The sequence below is a fragment of the Phyllobates terribilis genome, unplaced genomic scaffold (genome assembly GCF_046119375.1).
Source record: "Phyllobates terribilis strain yellow unplaced genomic scaffold, ASM4611937v1 Scaffold_3__8_contigs__length_932513732, whole genome shotgun sequence".
In the NCBI taxonomy this organism is placed as follows: domain Eukaryota; kingdom Metazoa; phylum Chordata; class Amphibia; order Anura; family Dendrobatidae; genus Phyllobates; species Phyllobates terribilis.
The window spans coordinates 291,026,615-291,042,502 of NW_027362763.1; the positions used below are offsets into that span (position 1 = coordinate 291,026,615).

At 38.6% G+C, this 15,888-nt stretch overlaps 1 protein-coding gene across 3 annotated transcripts in view; it reads right to left on the reverse strand.

The window, feature by feature from the left end:
* Positions 1-792: 792 nt before the first annotated feature.
* PLD1 (phospholipase D1) overlaps positions 793-15,888 on the reverse strand; it is a 309,620-nt gene continuing 294,524 nt past the window's right edge. For all 3 annotated transcript variants that reach the window (XM_073674903.1, XM_073674904.1, XM_073674902.1), the window contains 3 exons: positions 5,516-5,669; positions 5,104-5,221; positions 793-4,217 (listed from right to left, as the gene is read on the reverse strand). In XM_073674903.1, the coding sequence (XP_073531004.1) occupies positions 3,993-4,217; positions 5,104-5,221; positions 5,516-5,669 (497 nt within the window). In that variant the 3' untranslated portion in view covers positions 793-3,992. The remainder of the gene's footprint in view (positions 4,218-5,103; positions 5,222-5,515; positions 5,670-15,888) is intronic.

Genomic DNA, 15,888 nt, shown 5'->3' on the forward strand with positions numbered 1-15,888 from the left:
ATTGAATATGATCCCAAGTCTATTACATTGCAGTGCTCATGTATTTGTCACCAAGCTCCCTCAACCAGACTTTGAATATTAGTATTTCCCCAGCCAGAGTATTCTCATTAGCAATGACCCAGTTAGAAAGTCCATACTTTGTGGTCCAGCCAGATAGTGGCCCTATGTTCATTCTCTTAGCCATAGAATCCTACCATTGACATTGCAGCCCAGTGCCAGTGAATAGCAGTGCCCTTCTGATAGGAGCAATGTACTACATTATATCAAAGGTTTAGTTCACATTACTTTTGTGCATGTTTTCAATTTTTTTTTTCCATCTTGCCTTCTTCATGGAAGTCTATTTGAATTGCACCTATAAACTTCAATGAAGAGGGTCATCTCTTTAATAAAATGTATGGAGAATGCAGAGTCCAGGAGTCGAGTCATTGCATCCTTGTTGTGATGGGTACAAGAGGAATTTATGCTATAACTCATGGATATGCATAAGTGTCTAAGATATAATATTAAGAATATTGGTAAATTTAATAACCGTATGTAAGCCCTCTTACATCATGTAGGGAGTCTGGACTGTGTGATAAAACCTGTGATATAGATTACACAATGATCAGGTAGTCAGGCTGTATAGTGCAGCAGAGCGGTAACCGCTGTCATCACTGCAGTTGTGTCTCTTCTTCCATCACTCTGTGACTAGTTTAGCTTTACATCCTTTATCGCTTCTAGTACAGATACCATGATAAACTAGCTAACACTGTACCTAAAACATCCTTGATAATTAAAAGGAAATGCGCAAACAAAGTTGTCATCTTTTAATTAAAAACAAATACATTTGTTGAACCAATTAATTAAAACATAATTACAGTGAATTGTATAGATAAAGTCAAGGGATTATAAAGTCATGCAGTTTTACTGAGTCACCCTTCACAGAAGGAATAGAAGTCAAATTAACTGCATATTGATTGACACCTTTACAGTGTATGTTCACATTTTATAGTTACTTACAGAACTAACGAAAGATGCAACAACATTGCAAGCACATTAAATATCCCAACAGTTCCTTCTTTTTCAGTGTCTGTAAAGAGCCTAAAGTCCATTTACACTGCACGATTATCAGGAACAAGCATTTTTAGGAACACTCGTTGCCGATAATCTAGCAGTGTAATCAAACTGCCGATCGCCAGATGAACAAGCAAAACCCTAACTCGTACAGTGAAATAAGCTTTTGGCCATTTTAAAAAATAATGGTTCTTGGCGGCACATCGTCCTGTGCAAACAGGAACTGTGCTTTCGAGAACAATGGCAGCCTGTACACACAAAGATGGTCGGGAGAGCCAACGGCCAGTCAAAGCATTGCGCTGCGATCCTCGTCTGAGTTATACATTCGTCTGAGTCTTCCCCATGTCTGATGATCGCATTAGGAAAGTGTAGTCTGTACCCCACACATTACTGTGCAGCAACCACTGACCCTCCCATTATATAGGAGCGCAACTAAGTTATTAGGAATGTGTCTATTTACTGTTTTCAGCAGCAATAAGCAGAACTGTGAATGCAGCTCTCGACTATAATACAGACTATAAGTCAGGATCAGAGTAATAAAAGTGAAGCATTAACTACAATTTTATGCAGACTACGGCTATATAGACATTCACTGCTCAAAAGTGAACCTACGCTTCAAAGAAAGTTACCACCTACAAGGGAATTCTAAGACATAACAAGATCCAGATAAGAAGTATTGGCTTGACATGTTCATATATATATATATAAAAAATACATTTTATATTTTTCTATTATTTTTTTCCACATTATTTGTCATTTAATCTAAAAATACATGTAATTATATATTTCTTTTATCTTCACATCATGTATCTAACAAGAAAAACAGGTAAATTAACGGAATTTGCTATAAATTAAATATGAAATCAGAAATATTTCTAATACTTTAAAAATAACTAAAAATAAAGACGTAGGGCTACAAGATGAGAATGACCCCAATGTTGTGAATATGTGACGTGTGTAATTTAAAATGAAGGACCGTAGTAACACTAAATCTCATGTTATTTACCGTGGCTGAAATGGAGGACAAAAAGCTGAACATGCTTCAAGCACCAACTTCACTTCTGTCAGGACTCGCATCAAATTTTGTAATCTAGAGCTACAATCAGATTTTTTTTCATTCTTGTTGTGTCAGTACATGGTTTACTCTGACGGTCTAAATTATATATGTTGTAGTCTTTAAAGTAGGCAATGTATAGTCATTTGGTGTGTGGAGTAATAAAAGTGGTCGTCTAAATTATTATTGGTGTTTGAAGGGAGAGTGTGACGCAGTACTTCCAATGGCAGAATTGTGAATACAGCTCTAACACACAACACATGTTAAATACACTATAAAAAAAATAATGTCAAGTATGAACTAATTTACGTTTTGCCAAGATGTAATCCATTTATAAAATTATGATTACCCATCAACCTACCATTAAAATTCAATGGTGCTGAGATGGTGGCACTTTCAATATAGTCATAAAACGCTTATATTGCGCTAACAAAGCAGAAATGTCTGCAGTGCAGATTGTAGGACAGCCCTGACAAACAGGGTTCTTCTCAAGTGCTACCTTGCATGCTGGATCTACACTAGGACGGCAGAAAAACTCCACTTTACCAGGCGGTATGGCTGGATGTATACACTCATTAGCATCTCATCGGCAAGGTATAGATGTCTGTATTTAAAGTGCAGCGAACTAATGAAACAGGTTTTATATTATGTGGCTCAGATTTGATTGGTTTGCGGCGTTCATTTACAGAACAAACATTTTGTATATAAATATTTGTACAGAAGCTTATGCCTATTAAAATTAATTTCATGCAAGAGTAAAATGATATGTAAATATCAATTTCATTGTTACGCAGGATTCAATACAAATATTAATCAAAGACAGCATTCAGCCTGCATCATTCCCATTAGAGAGGCTAGAATTGACTTGTATTGAGATTCGTATAGAAACCCAGAAAAAGCCAATGCAGTGTTCACTTTCTTTAAAATGCATAGGAGTTATTGAAACCTAAGATTGCCCTCACAGGATAATAGCTAAAATAAAGGGACACTTAAAAAGAAATTGCCTGTCATTATTCCTGTACTTTATCCATGGGTCATCTATGGCTCAAATAAGTTATTAATGTATAAGAGTGCTTAATACAGTGTTATTTGAGTATATGCCATGTGTAACCCAAATATAAAATGACAAGTAAAGTTTATGGGTCAATATACAATAAAATTATATTTTATGGCACAGTCTCATATACAGATGTAGTTGGCACATGGATTTCATGGCTCATGGTCCTTCTGAATGCAAGTTATAATCCTCCTACAGGACAGATCACAGAAAAGACAGAGGTCTTACTTTCCATCTGTTTACTAGCAATTGGCAGCACATGGCACCCAATGCAATTAGCAGCTTTGTTTGCCAAAAGGAATGTTAGTGTTCATTAATAATAAGAATAATAGTATGTGTAGGCTCGCTGGGTTCTCAGCCACTTTGATCTGCAGTTCACGACAGCTGGGTAGTGGCATGGTTCTGCAGCATTTACAGTAGGAAACCATTATGGGTTTCAAAGTAGACTTTGGTCTGCAAAAACGAGTGGTTAGACAATTATGCTGAATTCTGTATGCCACACACTGTATGTAACACACAGTGATCATTTATGACACTTTAACCTAATAGCCATTTAGCCGGTACACTAATAACAGTAAAATCGGAACACGAGCGGCAGGATAAAATTCAACACATCTATTACAACTTCAATTAAAAGTGATGTATGCCATCACACAGAATGTGCCATTAAGGGAATTAATAAAAAAGGAGATCAGTACAAGTATGTACTCAATGACTTAAAAGTAAAGAAAATTAAAAAAAGAATTAGTGTCCACTGTATGGTCCCTGAATCGGTATAAAGTTTCTTGGCAACTCAGATTTTTTTTTCTCACAAACAGAAAAATCCTTTCAAGTCCAGGTTTCCATGGGCACAATAGCCTCCTTGGTTCCCACGGATGGTAAGAGGTTTTCTCCAGAAAGGAATAAGAAGGGTAGCTGGACTGCAAAACCACGAATTCTCTGTACTTCTTCCTGTGCTTTCACACGATCAAGTGTGGCCAGACCTGATTTGGCAAGGAAATCCGGCAGGTGGAAAAAGTTTTGAACATCATCACTTGGAAGACATCGGAACACCTAGTTTTGTAACAAAGATATAAAGAAATTCTCATATTGTATGAATCACAGTTTCGGCAGATTAAAATGAGGCAAAACGTTTTTGTAAACAATTGTCCTTGGCAATAAATCAGATTTATCTTATTTTCTAAACTCTAATGCTGTAATGAATGGGTAAAGTCGTCAATAAACAGAAATGCACGACATCGTAACAGTGCAAATAATGTCTCGGAAAGAAATAATAAGGGTAGGTCCAGAAATTGGAAATTTTCTTGCTATTTGCTGTACAATGCATCTGTATTCTGAAAAAGGCAGCCACATGTAGAAGACATTTTCCATGCAGAGAAGCACAACAAACATTTTAGACTCCACAACACGTTAATTCTGGTAAGAGAATAAAGCGGATATTCACCACTGTCTTCACCCTATTAATGTATACAGGGTGAAATCTGCAGTGAATTACACATATATGGCATTATCACAGATTTGTGGCAAGACGAATACACAAGTTGGGAAAGAAGAGGGAAGAATAATATGAGATGTTAAATGTGAATTTAGAGGTTAATGATTCCCAACCAAGTCATGGACATATACTAAGTTTGAGTTTCCCAGGACATGTCTGCCCTGGAACTGGACTCAATAAGACTGAACACCAAGCCTATAAGTTTTACCATCTGTTTTTATTAAAGTCCATGGAAGGGTTATTGCGATAAACAAAAAGGCAGAATTTGTGATCCTGCACATTTTTTTTGCCCATAGTAAGACAACTTATAAGTGGTGTTAACTTAGACTAGACAATCTTAGAATACGACATTGTAGTTGATACATTTGGTGCATTTCTAGACTGTCTAGTCTAAGTTTAGTAAATCTTCCCCAATGTTGCCAAATAAAACCACCATATACCTACCTTATCAAATATGGTTGTGTTGCGAGCAGTTGTGGCCACCCACACCTCTTTGAAAAACCTGTCACTAATGGGGTCCTGGATATTGACAGATGGGTCATTAAGGCAACCAAGGAGAAGCCTGGAAGAGAACACAGGATGCGGATGAGTCAATGACATCTTAGGAGTTTTGGCAGGCAGATTATAGGACTTAATAAACTTTTGAGCACTTTCTTGGTGTTCATTGTAGCACAGAAAAAGTGGAAGAAAGACAATTGTGTGTCTGGTTTGAATTTTGCTTTTCCAGGCATATCTTCAGATGACTGTCATTACTCAATATGAATCTTATATTAGAAGTATCTTAGTTAAACTGTGAAAGTGTCAGGGCATGTGAGGTTTATAGAGTGCTCATATTATTGCCCAAGACTTGCTATACCTGAAGCAATGCATCCGAAGTGACAGGGCAAATTTCCCAGCTTCATAAGCCTCCCCATCCATGACCGAGGGAACATTCTCTGTGTCTTGTATAATAACAGCCATCTCACTGTCACGCTTTCCCATCATGCTGCGGTCATTAATATTAGCTGAACCTGAAAAGGTGAAGGAAAAGGATGAATTGTCTTATTAGCAGAGCAGTTATCGCATAACAATTCAATTCTAAGGACAGTGTCAATGTCTATCACAAGTGCGCCAGTCCCAATGCGCACCCTCAGCTTTACAACATGGCAACGTCATCATTCTAACATGATAATAGGACTTTGCAAACCTCGCTAAGTCTCTGGAACCAGAGGAAAGGATTGCTAATCACTAAATGTTTTTGCTCATAGGTTTCTCTCACCTCAATTTGTAACTAGTTATTGCCAAGCGTGTTACTAATAGTGTGTTATACGCTCATGCCTTGGACTCAACATCCTTCAGCTCCAGACATGCCAAAACATCAGCCATCGTTCCCATCTGTACAAATTCTGGGTACTATTCTAAGTATGGGGGTAGAAAATTCAGTAATAAACAATGTAGAAAATACAAGGAATATTATGATTTTATAGGTTTGGCAAAAACAAAAGATGCCTGTACAGATTAGATGAATGTCGGCCAAATCAGCACTGTTGGGCAGGACCATCCGACTATCTAATGTGAATGGGGGTGGCAACCTTCTCCATATGGAAGACATTGAGGAAAAGAAGAATTGAGTTGAGTATGAGGAGTTCTTTCTAGGAGAATAAGGCATCCTCTGGCCGCAGCTTATTCCTTTCACCCAAGGGGTTTTTCACTGCTTTAATATGGATGACCTATCCAAAGCAGAAGTCATTAATATCATATCGGCCGTTACCTGCTCTGGTGGAACAGCACCGCTCAATTCAAGGTTTAGTGGTAGTCGCCAAGAACTGAAAATCCGCTCTTATTTAATCAGCTCTGGCAGCCCCAGGAGCTAATCATCAATACCAAGCTATAGAACCACCCCTAAAATTTTTTTTAAAAAATGCACGCTTGGCCAAGACGAGCAAATGAGTATGTGGTAATCAAACAACAATATAATGTGTATGACCACCTTAAGTTCTAGCTGAAAGTGGTGCGGTGATGAAATGTGTATGACTGTGGACTAACATTGTCATGTTCGCTCTTATGGGGCATTTAGACCAGAAGATATATCGGAGAATGAGTATTCGTAGGAACACTCATTCCAGATTATCCGCCAGTATAAACATAAAAGCGACCACCCGGCAAACTAGGAAAACACTCATTTGTCAGGATCGTTTATGATGGCAAAAAAGTGCACCTCCTGTGGTGATACATGTGGGGTCCTCTTTCCCTCATGAGGACTTTCTTCAATTAAGCAATTCACCCAGGTGACTAGGCACATGTCACCTAAAAGGAACAGTGGAAGTTTACTTTTTTATATTCTTTTGATACCGCATTATTTGTGTAATATTGTAGGTACATGTGTATTGTGAATAAAGAGAAAATTTCAGCTCACCCCTGAGATACATGTGTAATACATGTGTATTGTACCTTCTTTGATACCGACTACTACATGACATCACTTAAAAGGGCTGGTATTGACTTATATCTACAGGTGCATCTCACTAAATTAGAATAGCATCAAAAAGTTAATTTATTTCAGTTCTTCAATACAAAAAGTGAAACTCATATTATATAGAATCATTACAAACAGAGTGATCTATTTCAAGTGTTTATTTCTGTTAACGTTGATGACTATGGCTTACAGCCAATGAAAACACAAAAGTCATTATCTCAGTAAATTAGAATAATTAATAAAAACACCTGCAAAGGCTTCCTAAGCGTTTAAAAAGGTCCCTTAGTCTGTTTCAGTAGGCTACACAATCATGGGGAAGACTGCTGACTTGACAGATGTCCAGAAGGCAGTCATTGACACTCCACAAGGTCCCAGAGTTCCAGTTTTCATTTGGAAATCAAGGTCCCAGAGTCTGGAGGAAGAGTGGAGAGGCACACAATCCAAGCTGCTTGAGGTCTAGCGTGAAGTTTCCACAATCAGTGATGGTTTGGGGAGCCATGTCATCTGCTGGTGTAGGTCCACTGTGTTTTATCAAGACCAAAGTCAGCACAGTCATCTACCAGTAAATTTTAGAGCGCTTCATGCTTCCGTCTGCAGACAAGCTTTTTGGAGATGGAAATTTCATTCTCCAGCAGGACTTGGCAACTGTCCACACTGCCAAATGTACCAATACCTAGTTTGAAAACAACAGTATCACTGTGCTTGATTGGCCAGCAAACTCGCCTGACCTTAACCCCATAGAGAATCTATGGGGTATTGTCAAGAGGAAGCTGAGAGACACCAGACCCAACAATGCAGACGAGCTGAAGGCTGCTATCAAAGCAACCTGGGATTCCATAACACCTCAGCATTGCCACAGGCTGATCGCCTCCATGCGATGCATTGATGCAGTAACTGATGCAAAAGGAGCCCAGACCTAGTACTGAGTGCATTTACAGAACATACATTTCAGTAGGCCAAGATTTCGGATTTTAAAATAATTTTTCAAGCTGTTATAAAGTATTCTAATTTACTGAGATAATGACTGTTGTGATTTCATTGGCTGTAAGCCGTAATCATCAACATTAACAGAAATGAACACTTGGAATAGATCACTCTGTTTGTAATGACTCTATATAATATACGAGTTTCACTTTTTGTATTGAAAAACTGAAATAAATTTACTTTTTGATTATATTCTAATTTAGTGAGATGCACCTGTGTGTCAGACATTCATTATAGCTACATGACTATTTGTTTTCATTCCGGTCATAAATAGGTTCTGGCACAATGTGTGCATTTTAGATGTATTTATTAGCCTTGCCTAGGCTTCTGTGTTAGGTTTACAATCCAGAGTCACTGTTATAATGTATCTAAGGGGTAACATTTCTCCTTGCGGAGAGTGACATGTTAAGCTTGTCACGGTGAGGAGACTTTTAAAGCCGCAATGCTCCTCTGGGAAATATGCAATTTGTCTCTTCAGAGAGGAAGAGGACCAGAACTCTAGTGCCACCTACAGGAAGTAGCAATTCTAAAAGTCAATAGTGAGTGCCTTTAATGAGCTTTATCACATGACTTAAGATATAAGCCAGAAACTCATTTTGCAGACACTGTATTTCAGGGTACTGCCCCTCGTCAGTGCAAAGTGTGAGTTCTGGTTTGGCTGGGTGAGAGGCATCAGACCGGTATCTAAGGGGTAACATTTCTCCTTGCAGAGTGCGACATGTTAAGCATGCCATGGTGAGGAGACTTTTAAAGAAGCAATGCTCGCTCTCCGCAAGGAGAAATGTTACCCATTAGATACCGGTCTGACTCCCCTCATCCAGGCAAAGCAGAACTCGCCCTTTGCACTGACGAGGGGCAGTACCCCGAAACACAGTCTCTGCAAATTGAGTTTCTGGCTTATGTGATAAAGCTCGTTAAAGGGTCACTTTTGACTTTTAGGATTGCTACTTCCTGTAGGTGGCAGCAGAGTTCTGGTCCTCTTCCTCTCTGAAGAGACAATTTGTTATAATGTAGGCACGGCAACTGATCCCTTTATACACCTCTCCCCTTTATTTTAATTATATAGGTTTTTTCATGTATTTTGATTAGCGCTTCATTAAATAGTGGTGCTCGCTTCATTTAAGTTTTTTTTAAAAAAAGGGATGTACTGTTAACATGATACTGTATGGGGAGAGAACAATAGCCTTAGCAATCACTCTGTCTCTATCATTGTTCATGGGCCTGTGTAAACTTTTGGATTTCTATATAGTCGATTGGTGCTCATTAACTGAGGGGCCTAAAACATCACGTCTAAATAAACCATCAGTTGCAGAATTAATTGGATAATGGAACCCCATCAACTTTCCTTTTTAAGGGATGGGGAATAGTGCATTCACGTCACTGCCATTGGTCTCATGAAGAAACATTAAACTTTGGAACGCAGATTTCAGGAAGCTGTAAAGTGAATTCCTCTACTCTTGTACCATAGAGAAAATGACAAGATTGTCGCCAAAGGACTGGGATATAGACTCTTGCTGTGCTAATCAAATGATCAACTGCAGTGCGCATGAAAGTGAACAGCATAATCTGAATTTAGTGGATGTGCATCATATGATGAACCAAAAAAAACACCAGTTTTGGACAGTCTCATGTCAATTCTAAATGTAGGATTGCACCCAATTCATCACCACATCTCAAGCATAGAGGAGAAACAGATGGCATAAAAGCGTGTATTCAGCACGGCAACCTGTACCAGCACGAGAGGAACTCAGGATTAGCCTAGTGTCTTCTACTAGCTATAGAAGATCTGAGTGCAAGTGTGTATAAGCAGGCACTCTGTCTGGCCGAGAAAGTAACACCCAGGTAGACATATGCTCGGTTCTATATAGGCTGGATCAGATGCCAATTTAATTTGGATTTTAGTGGCCACATTTTGGTTTTCAACCTTGTAGAACTTAATGTGATCAGTTAATGTTTAGAACAGAAGCAGGATAGGATTATAAAGCAGGCAAGCATTTAGGAATTAAAGGGGTAGTCCAGTACTGTGGAGCAGGTTTGAGGGGGTGGATAATCAGTAGGAGAAGTTAATATTTTACTAAGACAAAACAAGGCATGGCGGAGGATATTGGTTTTCTTTCACCAATGGTCAATAAAATGTTTTAGTACGTGTGTAGTCTGAGAGGTGAAAGATAGATGTCAAAGTGTCGGAGCTGGGTGACTGCCCAACTTCACGGCAGCTCGGAGACTTGAGAGTCAGGCCACATCCAATTCCAATCTTGGATAAAATGTTACTACAAAGCTTTTTATATATTCTCTACTAGAAGAACCAAATGTCTTTCCAGAATTAGTGCTTGGAGAAGCTAATAAGCATACAAAGACCACTTGCAACCAAATAGAGGAGCAAAGTTTTATTTTTGCTGGCATTAATTTGTGCTTAGATTTTAATGGTAATAGACACATGTGAAGAACCCGACTGGTTATTAAAATACTTCTATGGCCGTTAAAAAGCCTTCTGCCATTTAATTTAATACCTGTGCACTGCTTTCCTTCTCTCACGTTATATCAGACGTCCTACAGAAATTAGAGATATTTTCGGATTCAGTCACCTCAGGAAGCGGCGGGAGATGCAGTTGTTATGGTGTATAATGAATTTTTACAGTTCAGTCTCCTCTAAATCATTGATTTTGCCAGTGACTCATTTAATGGCGTTCATTACAAGGCGGCCGTAGGTTCGGTGATTTGTGAGTTGTACACAGGAGCTTTATTAGCCATATTGCACTCTGCCCAATGCAATGGGAGAAGGAGTGCTATGGAGCTGACGATATGAAGTAAGAAAAAAGCAGCTTGTGGATGGAATATGCATCTGTTTCCTATAATCCCCAGTGTGAGCCATAGTTATAAGGTAGATCTCACACAAAAGGCAGACATATGCTCAGCTCTACACAGGCTGGATCACATGCTAATTTAAATTGGATTTTACTAACGACATTATGGATTTCAATCATGTATTTCTTTATGTTATCAGTTAATGTTTAGAATAGAAGCAGGACATTATTATAAAGCAGGTGATCATTTAGGAATTAAAGGGGGTAGTCCAGTACTTTTATAGTGATGAGATATCCTTAGCCTAGGTCATCAATATGAGATCAAAAAAGTCCCAACACCCCCCACAATCAGCTGTTATCAGCTCTGGCGAGATGTAAGGAACAGGGCCGCAAATCATTCTGTTTAACAGCCACTTCTGGTTTCCTATTTTTTAATGGGAATTTATCTATAAAAAAAAATGTAAAAGTAGGTTTACTTCTTTTATTATAAAACTTTTTACTGTAAAAATAAATGCAATTCCTTCATTGTGTTTTGGAGTTTGTTTTTAAGGCTTTCATTGTAAGGTAAAAATTACTAGGCAACATGATTCTCCTGGTCAGTATGAGTACGGCAATACCAACCTGGTTTACTTTTTTTTTTTTTGGTAATGTTAAATTAAAAAAAAAATACACATACACACACACACACACACACACACACACACACACATCTTCAGTTTGCTGGCGCGAGCCCAAGGGAACAACTCAATGCAAGTCTATCAGAGCCTCGCTCTGGCTCTCATCGACTAGCATTGAAAGCTTGTGACGTAGCTTCTATCTTAGGTTAAGTTCACACAGTGCATTTTTGGTGAGTTTTTTCAGGGCGAAAATGGGCCAAAAACGCATTGCATACCTTATCCTATGACATTTTGCAAGTTCTGTGCACATGATCAGGAATTTTCCTGACCGGATTTCATGTGCGGAAAAAAAACGCAGCATGTCCATCCTTTGAGTTTCCACATAGAATGCATTGGAAAAAAAACATGGCAAATTCGCAGGCAAAAATGCATCAAAAAGCATTTTCCGCAGCGTTTTTGCTTCCAAGAGGTGCAGAAATGCTGCAGGAATTTCTGCAAGCAATTCCTGAACGTGAGCACATAGCCTTAAGGCCAGTCAGAATCTGCGCTGACAAGATGGCGCCGCAGGACTGAAGCAGCACCGAAAAAAGGTGAAGACAGCGGAGGGCGAGTATGAGAACAGGGGCAGGGACCTTAGGTTTAAAGCACCACTCCAGCGGGGGACATCGAGAAGCTGTTGAATGGCACAGCCCAATATTTTCAATAATCAACCTGGGCATTTCAGATGAATATTAGAATAGGACAAGTGCACAATGGTTAAATAAATTACAAGTTATACTGAATCGTTCCCCACAGCCTCTACATATCAATCTACTCCGCTCCCCTTGCTCTATAACAGGAAGCTGACAGATCAGATCACTTTTTCAGCATGACAGGTTTATTTTATTAAATGCAACAGATTCAGAACAATTAATCACTTATGTTTTTAAGTGGCTTTCTTTAAAAAAAAAAAAAGAAAACGAAAAAAAAAAAAGCCAAACAAAATTACGTTAACTTAAAAAAAAAAAAAAAAGGTGAAAACTAAATAGGTGCAAGGACAATCCAAATCACACCCAAATTCACATTTGTACAGGTCGATGTTCACAGTGTGTCGCGGTAATGCAGCGTGTATACCTTATATTGAAAAAAATTCAACCTGACCTCCTGAGAGCGCTATACAGTATTCTACAATGTTGGTTTAAGATTTTCCTTTTGGGCAAAAGTTTCCCTAAAGGGGATCTCTTATTTAAAATGGAACGGATTGCACCAATACCTGGCATTGTAAAATGTAGCCTGAACACCGAACTACAATAGTTCCTCATCCAATATCCAGGATCAATGCATGAGAATCAGACCAATGTTATTAATTTCTCACACAACCTAATGAGCACCTTTAGAAATCAAGATTTTTTTTTAATTAGAAAAAAGTGTCCCCCGAGCTTACACATTTACAACCCATACAAGCAATGATACATCCAAAGCTAAAATGATTCCCGCCAGAGTAATGGCTCAAACAGAAAACACAAAAATGATCTGTTATTGTGATATGTTTTTCAGGACCTGAAGACCCCCAATAGAGATTAATATCAACGGAACCTGCCAATCGTCTAATGTGTAAGCGGGGCCTCCTGACTCTCCCTCTCCAGCTGTCAGGGAAAGAAGATCAGCCATGTTGAATCTGACCTCCCAATCAACCACTGCCAAAAATATCTGACTCTTGCTTATTCCACTTTCCCCACTGAAAACACATGCACGCTTGGCTGAACCAGCATGCATGTGGATGCGGGATTCTCGAGGAGTATTTCCCAAAACCTACACCTGGTTTCAGCGGTTAGCAAAATAAAACTAAAAATGAGCTATCAGAAAATGTGTATTTTTAAGGAATCTTCATAATTATAAATATTTTTTAGGAACCGTGATTGTGCAGTACAGGCCATGCCAAAAATTCTCATTTCAAAGCACTCGCTGTTCTTTAAAGAACATTTAACAGGTTTGTCAAATTTAATTACTAAACTTGATTTTGATTCAAGACAGATGGGCTCCATTTTGACAGCTAGCCCACTCTTGACGCATGCTTGGTTTTCTGTAAAACGCAACAAGCAGTAAATCTGTAAAAACATGTTTGCAGTTACACAATTTTGCACCTAAATACTTGATGTATTATTAAATTATAGGAATGAGAGTGCACATGTTTATCTACATGATAACCAACCACACAATCAACCAGTCACAGCGTGTAGGCAGGGATACTGTTCCAACAAATGCCATGTGCTTCTCAGACACTTACTTTTCAAATACTGATAATAGTGTAAAATACATGAAAAGATAAATGCAACAATTTATTTTCCTCATTAAATTACATTCTACTCTGACTTCACATATACTAATGGTATTAAGGCCTACTGCTTTTATAGTACTTATACAATGTCTATATGCTCCTAGCAGATACATGGTTAATTTTAACTGCTCCTGGACCACCCATAGACTTTAGACATTTGGGTGGTCTGGCTCCTACTCTGCAATGACACACTAAAACGGCACAGTAGCACAGCTACACATAATCATATAGCTGACAGCCGGAGTCCCCATAGAGAAGGCACTGACGTTTTACTGCCATCTAAATCTTATCTATTGCTGTATACATTGCGCTAAAGAAGCGCTGTTTATGTAGTAACAGGAAGCGCTGACTACTGCATACACGGCAGTCATGTGATCACAGTGTATAGCTATGGAGGGAGCAGGAGCCGAGACCCAGACAACTCTGCAATGCAGTCAGTAGACTGCATTTCCTCTGTAACTGGGATACCAGCCTCAGTTACAAGGGAAACGAGATCAAAATAAAAATATTTTTTTATTTTTAAATGTACAGCGGGTGAAAAATACTGAAAACCAATTTTCTAAGTAATTATATTTCTAAAGGTGCTCTGGACGTGAAATAAATTAAGTTATGTGTAATAATGAGAAATGACAAAGGGAAAAAGTACTGAACACGCTTACTGAAATTTATTTAATACTTTGCACAAAAGCCTTTGTTAAAGATGACAGCTTCAAGATGCCTTCTTGAGAAACTAGTCGAATGCATTGCTCTTCGAATCCTGAAGGTTCGGTGGGCTCCTTCTATGAACTCTGAGCTTTAGTTCTTTTTATAAATTTTTCGATTGGATTCAGGTTAGGTGATTGGCTGGGCCATTTTAGTAGTTTTATTTTCTCTCTCTGAAACCAATTGAGAGTTTCCTTGGCTGTGTGTTTGGGGTCACTGTCTGGCTGAAATGTCCAGCCTTATCATACTAGTACATAGCAGCAGATTTTTTTTTATCAAGAATGTCTCGGTACATTTGTGCATTCATCTTTTCTTCAATTAAGTTTGCCATGGCCGTATGCTGAAAAACAGCCCCACACCATGATGCTTCCACCTCCAAATTTCACTGTTGGTATGGTGTTTTTGGGGTGATATGCAGTGCCTTTTGACCTCCAAACATGGTGTGTATTATGGCGTCAAAAGAGTTCAATTTTGGTCTCATCTGATCAAACTATATTCTCCAAGTATTTCACAGGCTTGTGTAAATGTTGTTGAGCCAACTTTAAACGTGTTTGAACATGCTTTTTAATCAGCAATGGAGTCTTCTGTGGTGAGTCTACATAAAGGCCATGGACGTTGAGTGCATTAGTTTTCTTTGAAACAATTGTAGCTTCTGATTCCTGGTTTTCAGTAGGTCTCCGCAGGTGATCCTTGGCTCTTGGACAAATCTTCTGATAATTCTATACACTCCTGTCTAAAATCTTGTAGGGAGCACCTGGTTGTGGCCGGTTTATGGTGAAATTATGTTCTTTCCACTTCCGGATTATGGCCCCAACAGTGCTCACTGGAGCCTTCAGTAGGTTAGAAATTCTTCTGGAACAAATGCCATCAGTATGTTTTGCAACAATAAAGTTGCGAAGGTCTTGAGACCGCTCACTGGTTTTACTCATCATGAGATGTTTCTTGTGTGATACCTTGGTAATGAGACATCTTTTTATAAGCCATCAGTTGTACCAGCAGATATTATTTTTCCCTAAGTGGCAGGATTGCTTTCTAATTACTGATAGATTTCAGCTGCTGTCCTGACTTTCCATACCTTTCTTTCTTCACATGTTCCATACTTGTGTCGTGTCTTATTATTACGCATAACTTAATTTATTGACATCCATGGTGTGATTTCTTTGTCTGTGTGGATTGGATGGGTTGTTACCAATATCTGGTGATGTACAATACAAAGTTATATTATGGTAAAGTGTTAGTCAGAAAAATCGATGTAAATACGTTTATGCCCAAAAATGACAAAAGTATTCTTGGAGTGATACCTTTATTGGCTAACCAGAAAAAAAATGTTTTTATATGCAAGCTTTCAGA